The sequence below is a fragment of the Rhineura floridana genome, chromosome 3 (assembly GCF_030035675.1).
Source record: "Rhineura floridana isolate rRhiFlo1 chromosome 3, rRhiFlo1.hap2, whole genome shotgun sequence".
Classification (NCBI taxonomy): Eukaryota; Metazoa; Chordata; class Lepidosauria; order Squamata; family Rhineuridae; genus Rhineura; species Rhineura floridana.
The window spans coordinates 195,718,977-195,734,986 of NC_084482.1; the positions used below are offsets into that span (position 1 = coordinate 195,718,977).

At 43.7% G+C, this 16,010-nt stretch overlaps 1 protein-coding gene across 2 annotated transcripts in view; it reads right to left on the reverse strand.

Moving 5' to 3' along the window:
* The window catches only part of LOC133380963 (uncharacterized), a 33,442-nt gene extending 17,432 nt beyond the window's left edge, over nt 1-16,010 (reverse strand). For both annotated transcript variants that reach the window (XM_061619247.1, XM_061619248.1), the window contains exons 1-3: nt 15,760-16,010; nt 5,330-5,754; nt 1,115-1,137 (exon numbers count right to left, since the gene is read on the reverse strand). In XM_061619247.1, the coding sequence (XP_061475231.1) occupies nt 1,115-1,137; nt 5,330-5,749 (443 nt within the window). In that variant the 5' untranslated portion in view covers nt 5,750-5,754; nt 15,760-16,010. The remainder of the gene's footprint in view (nt 1-1,114; nt 1,138-5,329; nt 5,755-15,759) is intronic.

A 16,010-nucleotide genomic window follows, 5' to 3' on the forward strand; every position in this document is an offset into this window, starting at 1 on the left:
CCCTTCAACAGACAGTCAGCATTCTATGGCCACTTAATATGCTAAATTCTCATTGGTCTCTTTGGAGGTTTTACTCCCCCTCAGGCTTCTTTTCTCCTGAAGTTTTTTTTATTGTACTTCTGCAGGTCTGGGTGCCCCGTCCCCCCCAGCCTGCTGAACCTCTTTTTTATGAGTGGATGCTGCCGTTGTGGCTACATAAGCAACGTCACTCACACCTGAACATCAGAAATAGAGGGGATGCTGCTATGCAAAAAAAAAAAAGCATATTAATAAGATTTCAAACAATATCAATGGATGTTCACATCAATATAGCAATATCAAAACATAACAGCCTATCCATTCAGTAAATGTTATCTAATTCAGACAGATGGCGGAGATGCAATGCTAGAGAGAGGTAGTGGGCTCTCTGACACTGGAGGCATTCAAGAGGCAGCTGGACAGCCATCTGTCAGGAATGCTTTGATTTGGATTCCTGCATTGAGCAGGGGGTTGGACTCGATGGCCTTATAGGCCCCTTCCAACTCTACTCTTCTATGATTCTATTAAAAGGAACATTCGTTCAAAAACAGTTTGTCACATATTTCACTTCTCCTCTGCTCAGCACCCTACTTTGAGCATTGGCTTGACTGGCTGGCTATGAGAACCTTCTGAGGTTAAGCCACCCCCCTCTTTCTCCAGGCCACACCCCTCACTGGCCTTGATTTGCACCACAAGTGTTTTTGTCTAGCTGGAATGTGTCCTGGAATGCAGATAATGCTTGCCTCCCTGGAGGATACAGAGGGGTGTGTGAGAGCATGTAGAAACTAGTCTACTCTGCAAAGGGAACATTTACATTTGTTCTTCCATCCACTTTTGTCCCTGGCCCCGCCCACTACTAGCATGTGGCCCTCAGAAACTTGCCCAGAAAGGAGCGTGGCCCTGAGGCTCAAAAAGCTTCCTCAACCTTGCTCTAGAGGCCAGAGGAACAAGGACTCCTGGAAAAATGTTTTTTATATTATTGTTGTAATCTGTTTTAAGAAAATCATTTGGCTAAAAAGGTGAGGTCTAAATCTTCCAAAGGGATAAATAAATAAATCCCTCCCAACATAATGATACATCAGAGGGTGTCACTTACCCACTCATTGGGCTTCCAGTCTCCTAGAAAAGAAATAATTAGAAAGAGAGAAAATACTTATTTAGCACATTTATTGTATTTTTTTCTGAAAAGAATAAATAAAAAATGACAGCATATATATCACACACATACAGGAGGGCTGTTACCAAATTGAAGAGAACAGCCTTTTCCAGCCTGATGCCCTCCAGATATTTTGGACTACAAGCCCCTCACCCTCAGCCACCACAAGCAGGGCTGACACCAGCCTGCTGTGGGTCCCCACCTCCCCACTGCATGTGTGTTTGTACACATGTGTGCATACAGTACATGCACTTAAATAAACCTGGTTGTATCACCTCACACGCCACACGCATGGTTGCCATCATCCAAGATGGTGACAGGGGCATGTTGACACCCCCGCCACCGTCTTGGGTGATGGCAGACATGTGTGCTGATGCACAAGGTGAAGTAACCAGACATATTTAAGCACCCAGCTGCTGTGCACACATGCAGGTGTGCTGTTGGCTGGGACAGCAGAGCTCCTCCTCCTCAATTCATGCCACTGTTTGGTTGCAGCCCACAGCCCAACGCTGGTGGAGATTACAGAGCTGGAGCTCTACCCTCTCAGCCTCAGGGCCCTCAGCTAGCAACAGGAGCCCTCAGCCAGTGCCCGACCTGGCCATCCACTGGCACTGGGCCTTACCACAGGACCCCTGCAGCTGCCTTTTTTTTTAATGGCAGAAAGTCACATTTGTTTTGATTATTTATTTATCACAGTTATATGCCTGCTTCTCAATAATAACATTCTCTGGATGACTTACAGTACCAATAAAATATTAAAACACCACAATCCATTAAAAAACACAACAAAACAGCAGAATTAAACAGAATTTAAAAGATCAACGCACAAACATTTGTGTGTCTACTGAGAAGCAAGTCCCTTTGAATTCAATGTGGCTTACTCCAATATGTGAGTATAGGATTGCAGCCTAAAAGAGATCTTAAGAGGTCTTAAAAGGCCTTAGAAAAATAAACAGGTCTTTGCCTGGTGTGAAAATGACCACAAACTATTAATGAGCCTCAGAGAGAGAACATTCCATAGTCAGGGTGCCACCACTGAAAAGGCCCTCTCCTTGGTAACTTTTAGAGAAATTTGATTATTAGGCAGTTCTCATTAATAAATGATTTTGCCCTCCTCTCTCCTTCTTTCTTTCCAGCTGATGCCTTTTGAGTTTTAGGCAATGGAAATGAAATGGACTACATTCAAGTAGATTCCTCTGAGCAACAGATACCATAATATGCTTATGAGTGCCTGATGTTTTTTTTGTGGTGGTAAAAAAGTTCTGTGTTGTTCACCATATTTTGTTCTAAACTTTTACTCTACTTAACTTGTTTTGGCTTACGGTGGAAACAAATACATTGAACTGATGGGGAGTTGTGGTTTTCAGAGGAAGTGATCTAAACAATCAGGACAAACTACATCACCTGATTCTGCTGCATTTGTATAGCAGTCATAGCTTGCCACAGCTGGTAGGAAACTACATTTGGACTGCCTTCAAGTCATTTCCGACTTATGGTGACCCTATGAATAGGGTTTTCATGGTAAGCGGTAGGAAACTACATGCATGCTTTTTTTAAAAAAATCTTAATGTTTTTAACTGAACTGATCTATTGTGGCAAAAAATTGTAGGCATTGATATCAGTCACACTATCAGTATGCATTGCACTCTGTCCACTGACAGCTTATGAACAAATTAGTTGAGAGGTTTTGCAAAAGCTATAAAGTTTTACTTATTTACAGTACCTCTCAGGGAAGAACAAGACATTTAAGGCTGCATTCAGACATGAGGTTTATTGCATTAGTTTTACTGACTGTAATGGTAGCGCTTCTGTCCCGATATCTAACATTCCTATCACATTGTGGTACCTATTCCATTATGGAACATAAGCGCCCACTGGATGAGGCCAACGGCTCATCCAGTCCGGCATCCTGTTCTCACAGTGGCCAACCAGTTGCCGATGGGATGCCTGCAAGCAGGACCTGAGCGCAAGAGCACTCTCCCCTCCTGCAGTTTCTAGCAGTTGGTATTTGGAAGCATATTGCCTCCACCTATGAGGCAGAGCATAGCTATCATGGCTGGTAGCCATTGACAGCCCTTTTCTCTAATGCTGTCTAATCCATCCAGGTTGATGGCCGTCGTTGATGGCCGTCACGTCCTCTTGTGGGAGTGAATTCCATCATTTAACTATGTGCTTTGTTTAGAAGGACTTTCTTTTGTCTGTCCTGAACTGTGGCTTTTTGACCAATACACTGCCATGTCATGTTAAATTTCATTCACACCAGTGGGTGTGGTGTGACACAACAATGAATATCATTGGACATGTCGCTACTCCCTCACCCTTGCCACACATGTACACTTCTGTCCCCCCATGATTCCTCCATGAAAACAGCAGGAAAGAACTTATGCCAGTATACTGCCCCAAATTTTGTCACTTTACTCCTGCAATTTTCTGGGTGAATGGTGTTGCAAGTGGATTTTTCTTTTCTGGAAGTAATTAACATGGAAATGAGCACTAAACTTCAACTAGATTCCCAGAAGTGGTTTATACATTGTCTGAAAAATAAAATGCAGACATCATCAAGTAAGGAAACATCAGGAAAACAGAACAAACTGTTGCCTGAATACACCCGAACAAAAAAACTCAGGATTCCCAACTCTCTTATCTTCATATATGAAAATCAGGGCAGGAACTCTTTGCAGGGGAGAACTGGCAAGTGGAATGGGTCTCTTAATCCTGCCTCGGCTAATAAATGAGGCTCTGAAAATCCCTGTTTAAAATATTTTTGTTTTGCCTTTCCATCAAACACTATACAAGGCGGCTTACATCAACACAAAAATAATCAACTTTTTTTCAACCTAGCTGACTCCAGTCTGGGGGGAAACAGCTGCGAGGGGGTGTGTTTCCAGGGAAGACTTGGTGATTTTATCCCTCGTCCTGTTCCTTCCCTATAAATGTCCCTTCCAGCCCTTGCATGTGCATTATCTCAGGAAATATGAGTTTGGCAACATGCATGTGCAAGGATTACTTGCTGCTCCATCCTCAGCCACCCTAGATAGTTGCCTAGAATAGGGTTTTATATGTTGTTATGTGCCTTCAAGTCGATTTTGACTTATGGTGACCCTATGAATCAATGACCTCTAAGAGCATCTGTCATGAACCACCCTGTTCAGATCTTGTAAGTTCAGGTCTGTGGCTTCCTTTATGGAATCAATCCATTTTTTGTTTGGCCTTCCTCTTTTTCTACTCCCTTCTGTTTCTCCCAGCATTATTGTCTTTTCTAGTGAATCATGTCTTCTCGTGATGTGTCCAAAGTATGATAATCTCAGTTTCATCATTTCAGCTTCTAGTGATAGTTCGGATTTAATTTGTTCTGATACCCAATTATTTGTCTTTTATGCAGTACATGGTATGCGCAAAGCTCTCCTCCAACACCACATTTCAAATGAGTGGATTTTTCTCTTGTTTTTTTCACTGTCCAACTTTCACATCCATACATAGAGATCGGGAATACCATGGTCTGAATTATCCTGACTTTAGTGTTCAGTGATACATCTTTGCATTTGAGGACCTTTTCTAGTTCTCTCACAGCTGCCCTCCCCAGTCCTAGCCTTCTTCTGATTTCTTGACTATTGTCTCCATTTTGGTTAATGACTGTGCCAAGGTACTGATAATCCTTGACAAGTTTAATGTCCTTGTTGTCAACTTTAAAGTTACATAAATCTTCTGTTGGCATTACTTTTTGACGTTCAGCTGTAGTCCTGCTTTTGTGCTTTCCTTTCATCAGCATTCGTTTTGAATCATAACTGGTTTCTGCTAGGGTTTTGTATAGGGTAGCAATATTTTGCTGCAGCTGCCAAAGAAAAGCATTTTTGTTTCTAGTATCACAAAAGCTGAGGATGTCCAAAGGCTTGATAGATTTCTGATACTATAGCTATGATGTTTTCTGCCAGACACAGCAGCCATCACTGTTGCCTCTCCTCAGCTCATGGCTAGACTACTTTATTGTGCATTATGTGGGGCTGCCCATGAAGACTATTCAGGAATTTCACCTGGTACAGATAGTGGCAGTAAACCATCTGGAAGAGGGGGCTAAATGGGAGGACATAATAAAAGCACTGGTGCATTTACACACTGGCTTCCTGGACTCCATTAATGATGATCATTTTGACCTACCTGGTTGTCTGTCGCAGCTGCCTGGTTTCTGGGAATCACAGTGTGCAATGAATGATCCCAGGATTTTCTGCAGACTGAACAAAGAGGGGTTTGATCCTCCACACAGAAGAGATCTAAAATTTCTTTGTGTAACTCACAGATACTCTTAACGGACAGTTTTGTTTCATCTATAGTTGTCAGTCTAGTGGGCTCTTTCATTTTCCCAAGAGGTACTTTAGAGCCTGGTTTATTTCTCAAAAAGATTTCTCTGCAGTCAGGGCAGGCGACCTTCTCTTTTAATTCTTCTCCCCAGACATGGCTGGAACATGCTTGACAAAAACTGTGCCCGCAGGATTTGATGGCTGGTTGTTGACAAGGCCTCAAACAGTTTGAACAAACTGTTTTCCCAGGGGGACATTTTGGAGAGTTTTCATCCATCATGCTTGCTAGAAAGAAGAGAAGAAAAATTCTTAAATGGCTAGCAGCGGTTATAATAGATTCACACATTGGAAGCTAGTTGCATTAGAGCAGGGGCAGCCAGTATGTTGTTGAACTTCAGCTCCCATCAGCCCAGCTGGAATGGCCAATGGTCAGGGGAGATGGGAGTTGTAGTCCAACATAATCTGGAGGGCACCTTGCTGGCTATTCCTATGTTAAAGCCTTTCCAGGGGACAAAAAAAAAAAAAGCCATATCTGCATTTTCCCACTGTGCGGATAACAGTGGCAGCAGGAGGGATTCAGATCAAGGAAATGACTCATTTAGTTATTTATTTATTAAATGTATATCCTGCCCTAGTGGAGATTGGCAGCTCCAGTGTCGGTGGGACAGTGAATCTAGTCTGCGATTTAGTCAGAACTTTCAAAGAACTGTCCAATGTGCTGAACCTATTTGAGAATTAGGATTCAGCTCCTTAGATAGAGCCTTGAAAGTTTGGACTAAAACCTGGACTGGATTTGTTGCCCCACTGACATCTGAGCCACCAGTCTCCACTGCCTGAAGAGCCCAGGGTGGCAAACAAAAGACAAAACACTAAACACATCTATAAAACATCTTAAAAACAAAATATCGTAAAAACATATTTTAAAACGGAACATCTTAAAAATCTTTAAAAAAAAAAATTAAAAACATATTGAGAAATATCTTAAAAACCAATTCTGACACAAATGCAGGCTGAGACAAGGTCTCTATTCAAAAAGTGTTTTGCCAAAGGTTTTTCCCTTCCCTGAGACAAGAAAGTTCAAGATCTGAATGACCATGAAACACACTGATGAGGAAGGAAAATGTAGTGCTTTAATGAAGCAAAAAAACTATTAGTTGTGACAAGCAGCCCCTAAATACTCTCAACAATTAATGAGCACAGAGTTTATCTTACATTCCCCTTTTTTTCTTGCTGGAAGCCCCTCAGACAGCAGGACAGAGAGATACCTTATGGCCCTGTTCAAATTTACACTGCACTACTCTTCCCTGCAGGCCAGTGCCAAGGCTTCTAGCCAGTGGTCAGGCCTATCTGCCCAGATCGAGGGTCTTTTATTTATACCAAAAAGACCCTCTGGGAGGGGGCGCAGGTGGCACCTATACCTGTGAGATTTTTATATTTCCCAGGAGCAAGTGTCTTTAGATTCCACACATTTGACTTTTGTTTACCTCACAATGAACTTGGAGCTGTTCTCACCAGAGCTGAGAATATAGTTGGGAGGACTTTTCCCCACCTGTCAGTGTGTGAAAGCTGTCTTTCTCCTGCTCGTTTTGACTAATTAAACATCCTTTGTCAGTCTCTATTCTTGACAGAGTGAAAAATCTCTTCCTAAACAGCATCAGAAGCCTGCAATTTGAGCTTGTTGCTCTAAACAGAACATTTCAGACTCCAGTACTAGGCAAGCAGTTTGCAAAAGCAATGAGCACCCCATAATTCAGGGGTATGAGACAAGAATTATAGGACAGGGGGAATGAGGCATGCCACCCTACGCTCCTCGGTTGTATATCAAGATTTCTTCTGGAATTTATTTGCTCTACAAAAGGCTTGTTGAAAGAGGAAGTCTTCAGTAGGCTCAAAACAGACAGCTGAGATAGTGCCTGTCTAATATTTAAGGGGAGGGAATTCCAAAAGGTAGGTACCACAGCACTAAAAGTCCACTTCCTATATTGAAGAAAGGATGTAAAGCTCCCTTTCCTTGATCTAAATCTCCCCCAAACCTACTATTAGCCCTATAGGGAAGGGAAGGATATGGCATGGAGATCCTTTTTTAGTGTGTATGTCCTCTGAAAAAGTCCTAATACAATGAACTTTGCATATGTATCTATTTGCCACTGCTCTGGTGAAATTTGGAGCCCCACAGTTTGAAAGTAAAAAGAAAGCAAGCTAGAAGATGTGATTATGGATCTCTCACATCATGTGTGATTTCTCCTTTGTTTATTTCAGTGACGTGAAGAGCAACATACAGATCTTCCTTCAGCATCTCCCCTTATCCGCCATTGGAGTGGGGAGCAAATAGGTATATCACCTTCCCACAGTCTTTCCCATTCAAAACACTAAACTGAGGGTTTATGGCAAGGGTGAGGAGCTACTTCTGGCTGGTGGGCTGGATCAAAAAAGTGGCCAGCACTCTACAGGGCACATTGGACAAGCAAGTGGGTAGGGACACCCGCGTGTCCATCACTTGACATCAGGTGGATCTTATCCCACCTGAAAATGTGGGAGATTGCATTTGGTGCCAAATGCAAGTCCTGCTGCTTTCAGCAGGGATGGAATCCACTTGGGAGCTCTGAGCTGGGGCTGCAAAGTAACGTGAGGCTTCTGATGGTTCTTCTGCATATGCTGCTGTTTCTGTCCCATGCATGATGCCATATGATGTCAAGGGAATGACAGGTAGGAGTGGCCAGAACAAAACAGCTTCATGGGTGGCCTAGCAGGCCTCATTCGGAGGTCCCCACTGCTGGTTTACTGCTATTACTTATAGCTGTAGCTCCCATCGGGGAAAGTCAAGCATTCAGCTGACCACTAGCCCAAGCACCTCTCTCAAAACAGAACTTCTAGATCCCCAGCTTAGTTCAAAAGGGCTAAAAGCTCTTCCTGAAAGAAGAAAGACGACAGGATAAATGGGTCTCTTAACAAATAAATTTAAAACATATAAGGGTAGCTAGTAACCGTGGAGACTGGTGACTCCAATATCAGTGTGGCAGTGAATCCGCTCTGGGTCTTAGTCTTAACTTTCAAGGAGTTGTCTCAGATGCTGAAGCCTATAGGTCCAGTACCTTGGACAGCTCCTTGAAAGTTCAGACTAAAATCCGGAGTGGATTCCACTGCCCCGCTGGCATCAGAGCCAACAGTCTCCACTGCTAGTAACAAATCACAAAGTCATTTCTCCATCACTAATCCATGTTCCCTCTAGGTTAAAACTATCCCCCCTTTTGTGTAGTTCCCATTCAGACCATCACCTTTAGCAAAACAAAGGAATCCCAGCGGCACACGCATCACAGTTCTTTAGGCAATCGGCTTCATTCTTGCTTTCAACAGGTTAAAATGCCTTCAGGCCAAACAGCCCCTCCAGTTCCCATACAACAGTATTCAAGGATATGAGAATTCCACTTTGTGACATCAACGCTGCATTACCAGAGGACAGGGGCCAATTCACCCTAGACAACCCAACCTCATTCAAAAAAGAACATTGTGCTCCTTCAGCACAGCCAGCAAGCAACCATTTTTTCTGCAGACACCTACACCCAGAGGAATGATCAGCCGTGTGGGGTGCTGCTACTGCACACCTGGCCTCCCACGCAGCGGTGTCGCTTACCAGGAGGGAGAGGAGGAGGGGCATGGAGTTTGGCACTGTGTGGGCTCACTGGTGGGAGCGCCAGATTGACTTTGCTGGTGTGGCCACATAGCGCCAATCTCCCTGCAGCCTCACCCCTCCCTGTAAACAGTGGTGACGCCGCTGCCAGGAAGCTAGGTACCTGGTGGTGCCCCTCCCCACTGACCACTCTTCTGCAACCTGCTTTGTCCATTTTCAGCATGCCCAGCCCTTCAGCTGCAACTCATGCAAATTCTTTTCCCACTCATATCTTCATGATATACATGTTTCTTGTTGTTGGGACTAACAGTTGTTCCCTAACTGCACAGCTTTAGTAATTTTGACATGGTCCCTTAGGGGCAAAGCAATTGCTTCAGTTTACTTGCACTTTCCTCTGTGTTGTTGGTTGTTGTTGATAGTTCCCATAGCCTGGCCTCTAATGTTCTCAGCCCTGTTTTACTGCCTGGCTTGGGCATTATGACACATTCTAGGGCTTTCCCTCCACCTTCTTGCTTTCAGGCCCTGAGACAGACAGAGCCACTTGCTTCTCTGCTGCTGACTATTTTCCCACCATGTGGGTGTCCTCGGCCACCTCTTTCTGTGTACTCTTCCGCTGGGCTGCTGGGCCTTGACTCCTTGTAGCTGCTCATCAGCCAAAGACCTCATCTCCAGGCAGGCTCTCCCCCACCTCTCTGGGTGTCTCCAGACTGTCAGCATTTTGTGGGAGAGATCTAAGCATTTAGATCCAGGCATTTTAATGTTTAATGTTAAGTTAATTTTATACCAAGTTGTTAAATGCTCAAGCTGTATGTTTTTAGTGATTTTATCTGATTTTTATTTTACTGTATTGTATTTTATTCCTTGCTGTGAACCGCCCAGAGAGCCATAGGCTAAGGGCGGTATAGAAATGGAAATAAATAAATAAATAAATAAGCACATACTAGAACTTTAGGTTGCAGCATTTAAAGTGGATTAAAGCCCTCTTTCAGCCTAGCACATCAAATCCATGAAAACAAAACACCTGGAATTTTTGCGGTTTCGAAAGTGATGGGGGAATGCATTGAAAAGGGTGGGATGAACAAATAATTAAAAGGAAGATGTGAAAAATACCCTGAAAATCAGGAAGAATGCAAGATTACTGTTACAAAACCTTCCCACAAGCAAAGGGAAGGCTCCAAGTTCAGTGGTAGAGCAATTGCCTTGCATGCAGAAGGTCCCAGGTTGAACCCCAGGTGTGACCAGATAGGGCTGGGAAGAGTTCCTGCCTGAAACCCTGGAGAACCGCTGCCAGTCAGAGTAGGCAGTATTGAGCTAGATGGACCAGTGGTCTGACTCAGTATAAGGCAGCTCCCTATGCTCCTAAATGAGAACAAATACTCAGTAAAGAGCGGACATAGTGTAACCTCCGCATAAGCTTTGTGGAAGCAAATCGGGATGAATCCTAGATAAAAGGGTCATCTGGATGGTGAATCTCTCTCTCTCTCTCTCTCTCTCTCTCTCTCTCTCTCTCTCTCTCTCTCCCTCTCTTTCCTTTTTTGCTTCAAGCTACCAGCTTTGCTGTTGCAACATCAATTACTCTAGGAGTGTTGCTGCCACATCCTTCATTTTGGCTCAGGCACAAGAACTCCCGGTTCCTCTCAAAGGAAATACAATCCTACTGCTAACGCCACTGCGAGCATGTTGCTCACACCACCACCTAAAGCAGCGAGAAGTTCCAGCAGGGCAGAACTTCTTGACTTTATAGCCTTTTTGTAGTATTTGATTGACACATATGGGAGTAGAACATAGCTAGAGGCAAGTAGCATACACACTCCTGACAGGAGGCAGATCAGATACCTCGTCCCAGATCCCCAGAGAGAAGCACCTTGCACCCTCAAGAGGCTCTCAGACTTCTTGCTGTTGGGAAGCTCTCACTCTTTCCCGGTCTCAAACACTTCTTCCATTGTTATTTCACACAGAGAGACCATCCACCAGCCCTTCGCCTTAGCTGAGGAGAGGGAAAGGTCTGTCATAGCATGTTGCTCATTTAAAACACTCAAGAGTCTCTAGTTATTTCCAGCAGGAGTGTGTGTGGTTGGCCAGACCCACCCACATTTCACACTGATGTTGCTGCTGCCTACCTGTACCAGGCTGAGTTGGGTGGTTGCACTGATGGGAGTGCCACTGCCAATTTGGCATTACCTTTGGTGCAACTAGGTGGCCCCATCCTCATCAACACGGTTGATGAGGTAAACAGCAGCGATGCTGTGGTGTCAGGAGGGTGGCTCCATCTTACCACCCATGTAACTATTAGCTATTACATAGCCATTCACTCCCACTGAACAACCATCAGTCACTGATCCTGGGCCATTGCCCAGCAGTCTCCCTAACAAAAAGAATGGCAGGCCAGTGATCATAACATAATGATGTGTGAAGTGCAGGGCCGCCCTACTATTAGGCTGAGCTTGGAAGATTACGTTTAAAAAGGGATAAATTGCAGTTACTGTTACAAGGCCCCAAAAGATAATAAATTACCATTACAATTACAATTGTTCTGAAAGGAATTTATTACTTTACCGTTACCCAAACGTAATCACTACAATTACACTTAAGTTACTTTAAAAAACACTAGAGTGCCTACACAGTGCTGGCCTTGGCTGCTGCTCACTAAGTTCCCTAAAACAACATTAAAAATAAACACACGCACACAGTGGTAGTAGAATAATTCTTTTGATTCATAAGATAGCAATTGTGGTCTCTCCCCTGGAAAAGGAGGAGGGGAGGGAGTCAGAGGCCACTACTCAGATCTTTGCACATCAAACCAAGTGCAACCCCCCTTCCACACACTCAGCCAGCAAGCATCTCTCTCACTCAACCACCTCCTGGACCCTGCCTTGCCACCAACTAAGGGACACCTACCCAAGCAAACATTTCCCCCTGAAATGCAAGAAGCCAGGGAGGGTGGTGGAGGTGGCTTTGTGTGCCAAGTGCAAACACAGTGTACACACACACACACACACACACACACACACACAGAGAGAGAGAGAGAGAGAGAGAGAGAGAGAGAGTCATCTTTCACCTCCACAGTTCTTCATCTCCATTCTCCATTCTGCTGCTGCCTCCTTCTCCACCTTTATCCCTCCACTCCTTTCTTCTCCGTCCATTTTTTAACCATTGTTTTCTCCACTTTAGCCCCATGTCACTCTCCACCTCCTCCCTCATCGCCTCCTACCCACCCACAGAGCATGAGGGAAGAGCGACGCTGCACAGAAGCCCAGTTTGAGGCACATGATTTTCAACCACAAATCAGAGGAGCAGAAGATTTCCCCTACTCCCTCCCCCAAGTAATGCCCAAAAGTAATGCTGGAAACATTACAATTACTCCACAAAAGTAATAAAATTACTCCTTGTTCTATTACAATCAAAATGTAGAACAATTACCCATTCGTTCCTGAAAAAAGTAATGAATTACAAGTAATTCGTTTTTTGTAACTAATTACTTCTAAGCTCTATTAGGCAAAGTGAGACATGTGCCTCAGATGGCAGATGCTGAGGGGCAAGGAGACTGGTGAGGTAGGGAGGACATTGCTGTGCGTCACACATGGGCTGCCCTGTGCACCCTTAACTAGTCTGCTGTCCTCAGATGCAATGGAGGACAATGCAAAACCCCAAACCTCTAAGCGGTTTACATAACAAGGGTATAAAATATTCATTAAAAACAGCAATAAACAAAATAAAATTATCCAAATATAAATAAAATGAGCAAATCAAGTTTAGGGTGGCCAGTCCTGCCTCTGCTGAGGGAAGAGCGCTCTGTGTGTGAGAGACAGAGAGAGAGAGAGAATCTGTAGTTTTTGGGAGGTGGACCATAGTTCTGTGGCAGAGCACTTGCTTTACATGTAGAAGGTCCCAGGTTCAATCTTCACCTTAAATGTAAAAGGCTCTGGTAGCAAGTGATGTGAAAGACCTCTGCCCGAGAGCCTGGAGAGCTGCTGCCAGTCAGAGTAGCCTATACTCGTCCAGACTGGCTTTACCCAGATCTTCCTTTCTGAATATTCTTGAAATTCATTCATAGACTTTGACCTTGACCTGCCACTCATCTTCCCTAAGAGGACTTGGATGCCACAGTATATACTGCTTGCTACTACTGTTTGCTCAAAACATTTTCTGCATGTACCCAACTTCTATGGGAATTATATATGCTGCATCATTGCCTGTACATTAATCTGTAACCAAACATTATCTAATAACAAAGATTAATCTGGCCTGGTATAAGGCACTTCCTTTGTTGTTAAGTCCAGCCCCATGCACCCACCCACCCCAAAACATCTCCCCACAGATACTCACACTCATATATTCCAGAGTGCCACAGAGAGCAGAAGTGAGACAGCTACATCACACTCAGAGGCCTGCAGAAGAGATTGCTCCGGAAGACTCAAGCAGGGGATCAGAACCACTGGCTATAAGGGAAGGCTTCCCACTAGCTAGCCATTTCCTGACCCTCTAATATGGTGGTCAGCTGGATCCTGGGTGAGAAGCACCACCCGTCAATTTCTTTCCCCCAAATGATCATACTCAGCAGTGTGTTTAACGGTAGTTGTCCCAAATGTCTCTGAGAGGAGTGGGGCGGCCGTAAACTCAGATGGGTCAAAATGATCTCTTTGTGGACACTAACGGGCCACAGAGGTAGGATACCAGAGTAAAAATAATAAAGTAGATGTAACCAACTCAGTCTTGAAAACAGTGAGGCTAAGATGGAAAAATCCTATACGACTGACAAGGAAAGACTGACTGAGTGAAATCTAGGAAGCAATTACCTTAATTAAACACGCTGTGTATCAGAGAAACAACAGTTATTGTGAGAAAGAAACAATGGGCTGGAAACCAATGTTCTTATTCATCATAACTGAATTTAATATATAAATTAATGCTTTTCAGTGAATCTAGTATATTTTGTAATGCAGCTCCTCCACCAGGAGAATTACTTTAGAATGCAATTAAAAAAGAAAACTGAAAAACAAAAAGCTTTTGAATATTCAAAGTGTTTCCTGTGCAAGATCTTGTTATAAACCTAAAAACAACCCTGCATAGTAGGATAGTATTGTTATGTGCACCTCAATCCCTGAGCAGTAAGAGATCTCAGGGGTCTCAGCGTATACCTTAGGTTCGGTTGCTTTGGAATAAAAGTCCTTGGTGTGTCTTTGTGATATATGGTTTTGTTTACACATGTGTACAAGCTAAACATAAGACAGAAGATTCACAGCAAAACGTTCCGAACAGATCTTGCTCCCTCACTAGATTTCTAAATAGTGATGGGGAACCACAGCTTTGGATTCTCACATGAGAGCAAATCAGGCCTCTACAGTTCCCTGCAGACTGCAGTGATTGCACACTGATATGCTTTGTGCAAAAACAACACCTTTTACCCAAGGGAATTATGATGCATCTCAAAGGGGACAGTTTCCCAGTGATGGAGATGTGTGATATTGAGTATCATATCCCATATCTTGTGGTGTCGTGCCAAATAAATTATCTAGGGTATTCACACAGCAAGCGTGAAAAAGGAACTGGGAACTAGGCACCAAATTCAGTATAATAAAAAACACGTAAGACAGTGCTAACTGCAAGGCCACCACCTATTTTCCAATTCCTTAGGTATAGCTCTTGCAAAGAATGACATTGAAACTTATTCAGTACACTTAGTACCAATTCACCATTGTTGGTGGCGTGGCTTTTGTGTGTGCCCTAGCTCCAGCCTCAAGACAAGACTATTTTGTTTTCACACTCGCCTCCAGTGCTGAGTCTTTAAGTCTCTCTTTTCAGAATAGCCCCTGGTATTCAGAGATATCGCCTTAACAGAAGCAGTCCTTGTTGACCACCCTGCTAGAGCCATCTTCAGCAATCTTGTTTATTCTATTAATCCTCTCCTGATCAAACCTCAGTCTTACAACCAAGAATCACAGGGCTGGGTAAGATCGCTCAGGTGGCTAATTCCTCAAAGTTACAAATTTATATCTCTGTGTTAGAGATCAGGGGTGTGTGTGTGTGTGTGTGTGTGTGTGTGTGTGTGTGAGAGAGAGAGAGAGAGAGAGAGAGAGAGAGAGAGAGAGAAAGCGGCTTGCCTAAGGCAATTTAAGGATGCTTTCCTGTTTGTAGCTCACACCAGATTCCTAGACACACAACTGGGAGTAAGTCCCATTGAACTCAAGACTTAGGCCCCAACTGCACTATACATTTAAAGCAGTAATTTACCACTTTAAACAGTCATGGCTTCCTCCAAAGAATCCCGGGAAGGGTAGTTTATGAAGGGTGCTGAGAGTTGTTAGGAGACCTCTATTTCCATCGAAGAGCAGCATTTCCCAAAGTCCCCTGGGAAGAGGGATGGATTGTTAAACCACAGGGAACTGCACCGCGTAAGGGAAGCCATGGCTATTTAAAGTGGTTTAATGCAGCTTTAAGTGTGTAGTGCAGATGGAGCTTTGGTTCTGAGTAGACAAGTATAGGATTGCACTGTCACTGTCTTAATTATTATATAAGATGCCTACAATAACTAGGAAGTGTCTGTTTCAGTAAGTAGGACTGTTAAATCACTACTGTTAACCCATTTCACATGCATCCAGAATCAAACTATGTTTTTAGTTCTCCCACACAGATCAAGCCTTTACAAATTCTTAGCAACATACCTGGAATTTCACCTTCTAGGCTTGTCTCCTGAGATCCTCTCAAACCAGTTTATGAGAAAATTGGGGTCCTGGCTGAATGCTAAGTTTCCACCCTGATCTCAGGCCTTATCTTAGTTCTTTAGCCCAAAGAGATTTTCTCAGTTCTGTCACTTCTCAAGGAAATTACCGTTTAACTGAAATGAGAGCTCCACACCAATCATAGGAGGGAGCTTGGGGAGCAAGGTTCATCGTGACAAACTGAACAGTCTAAA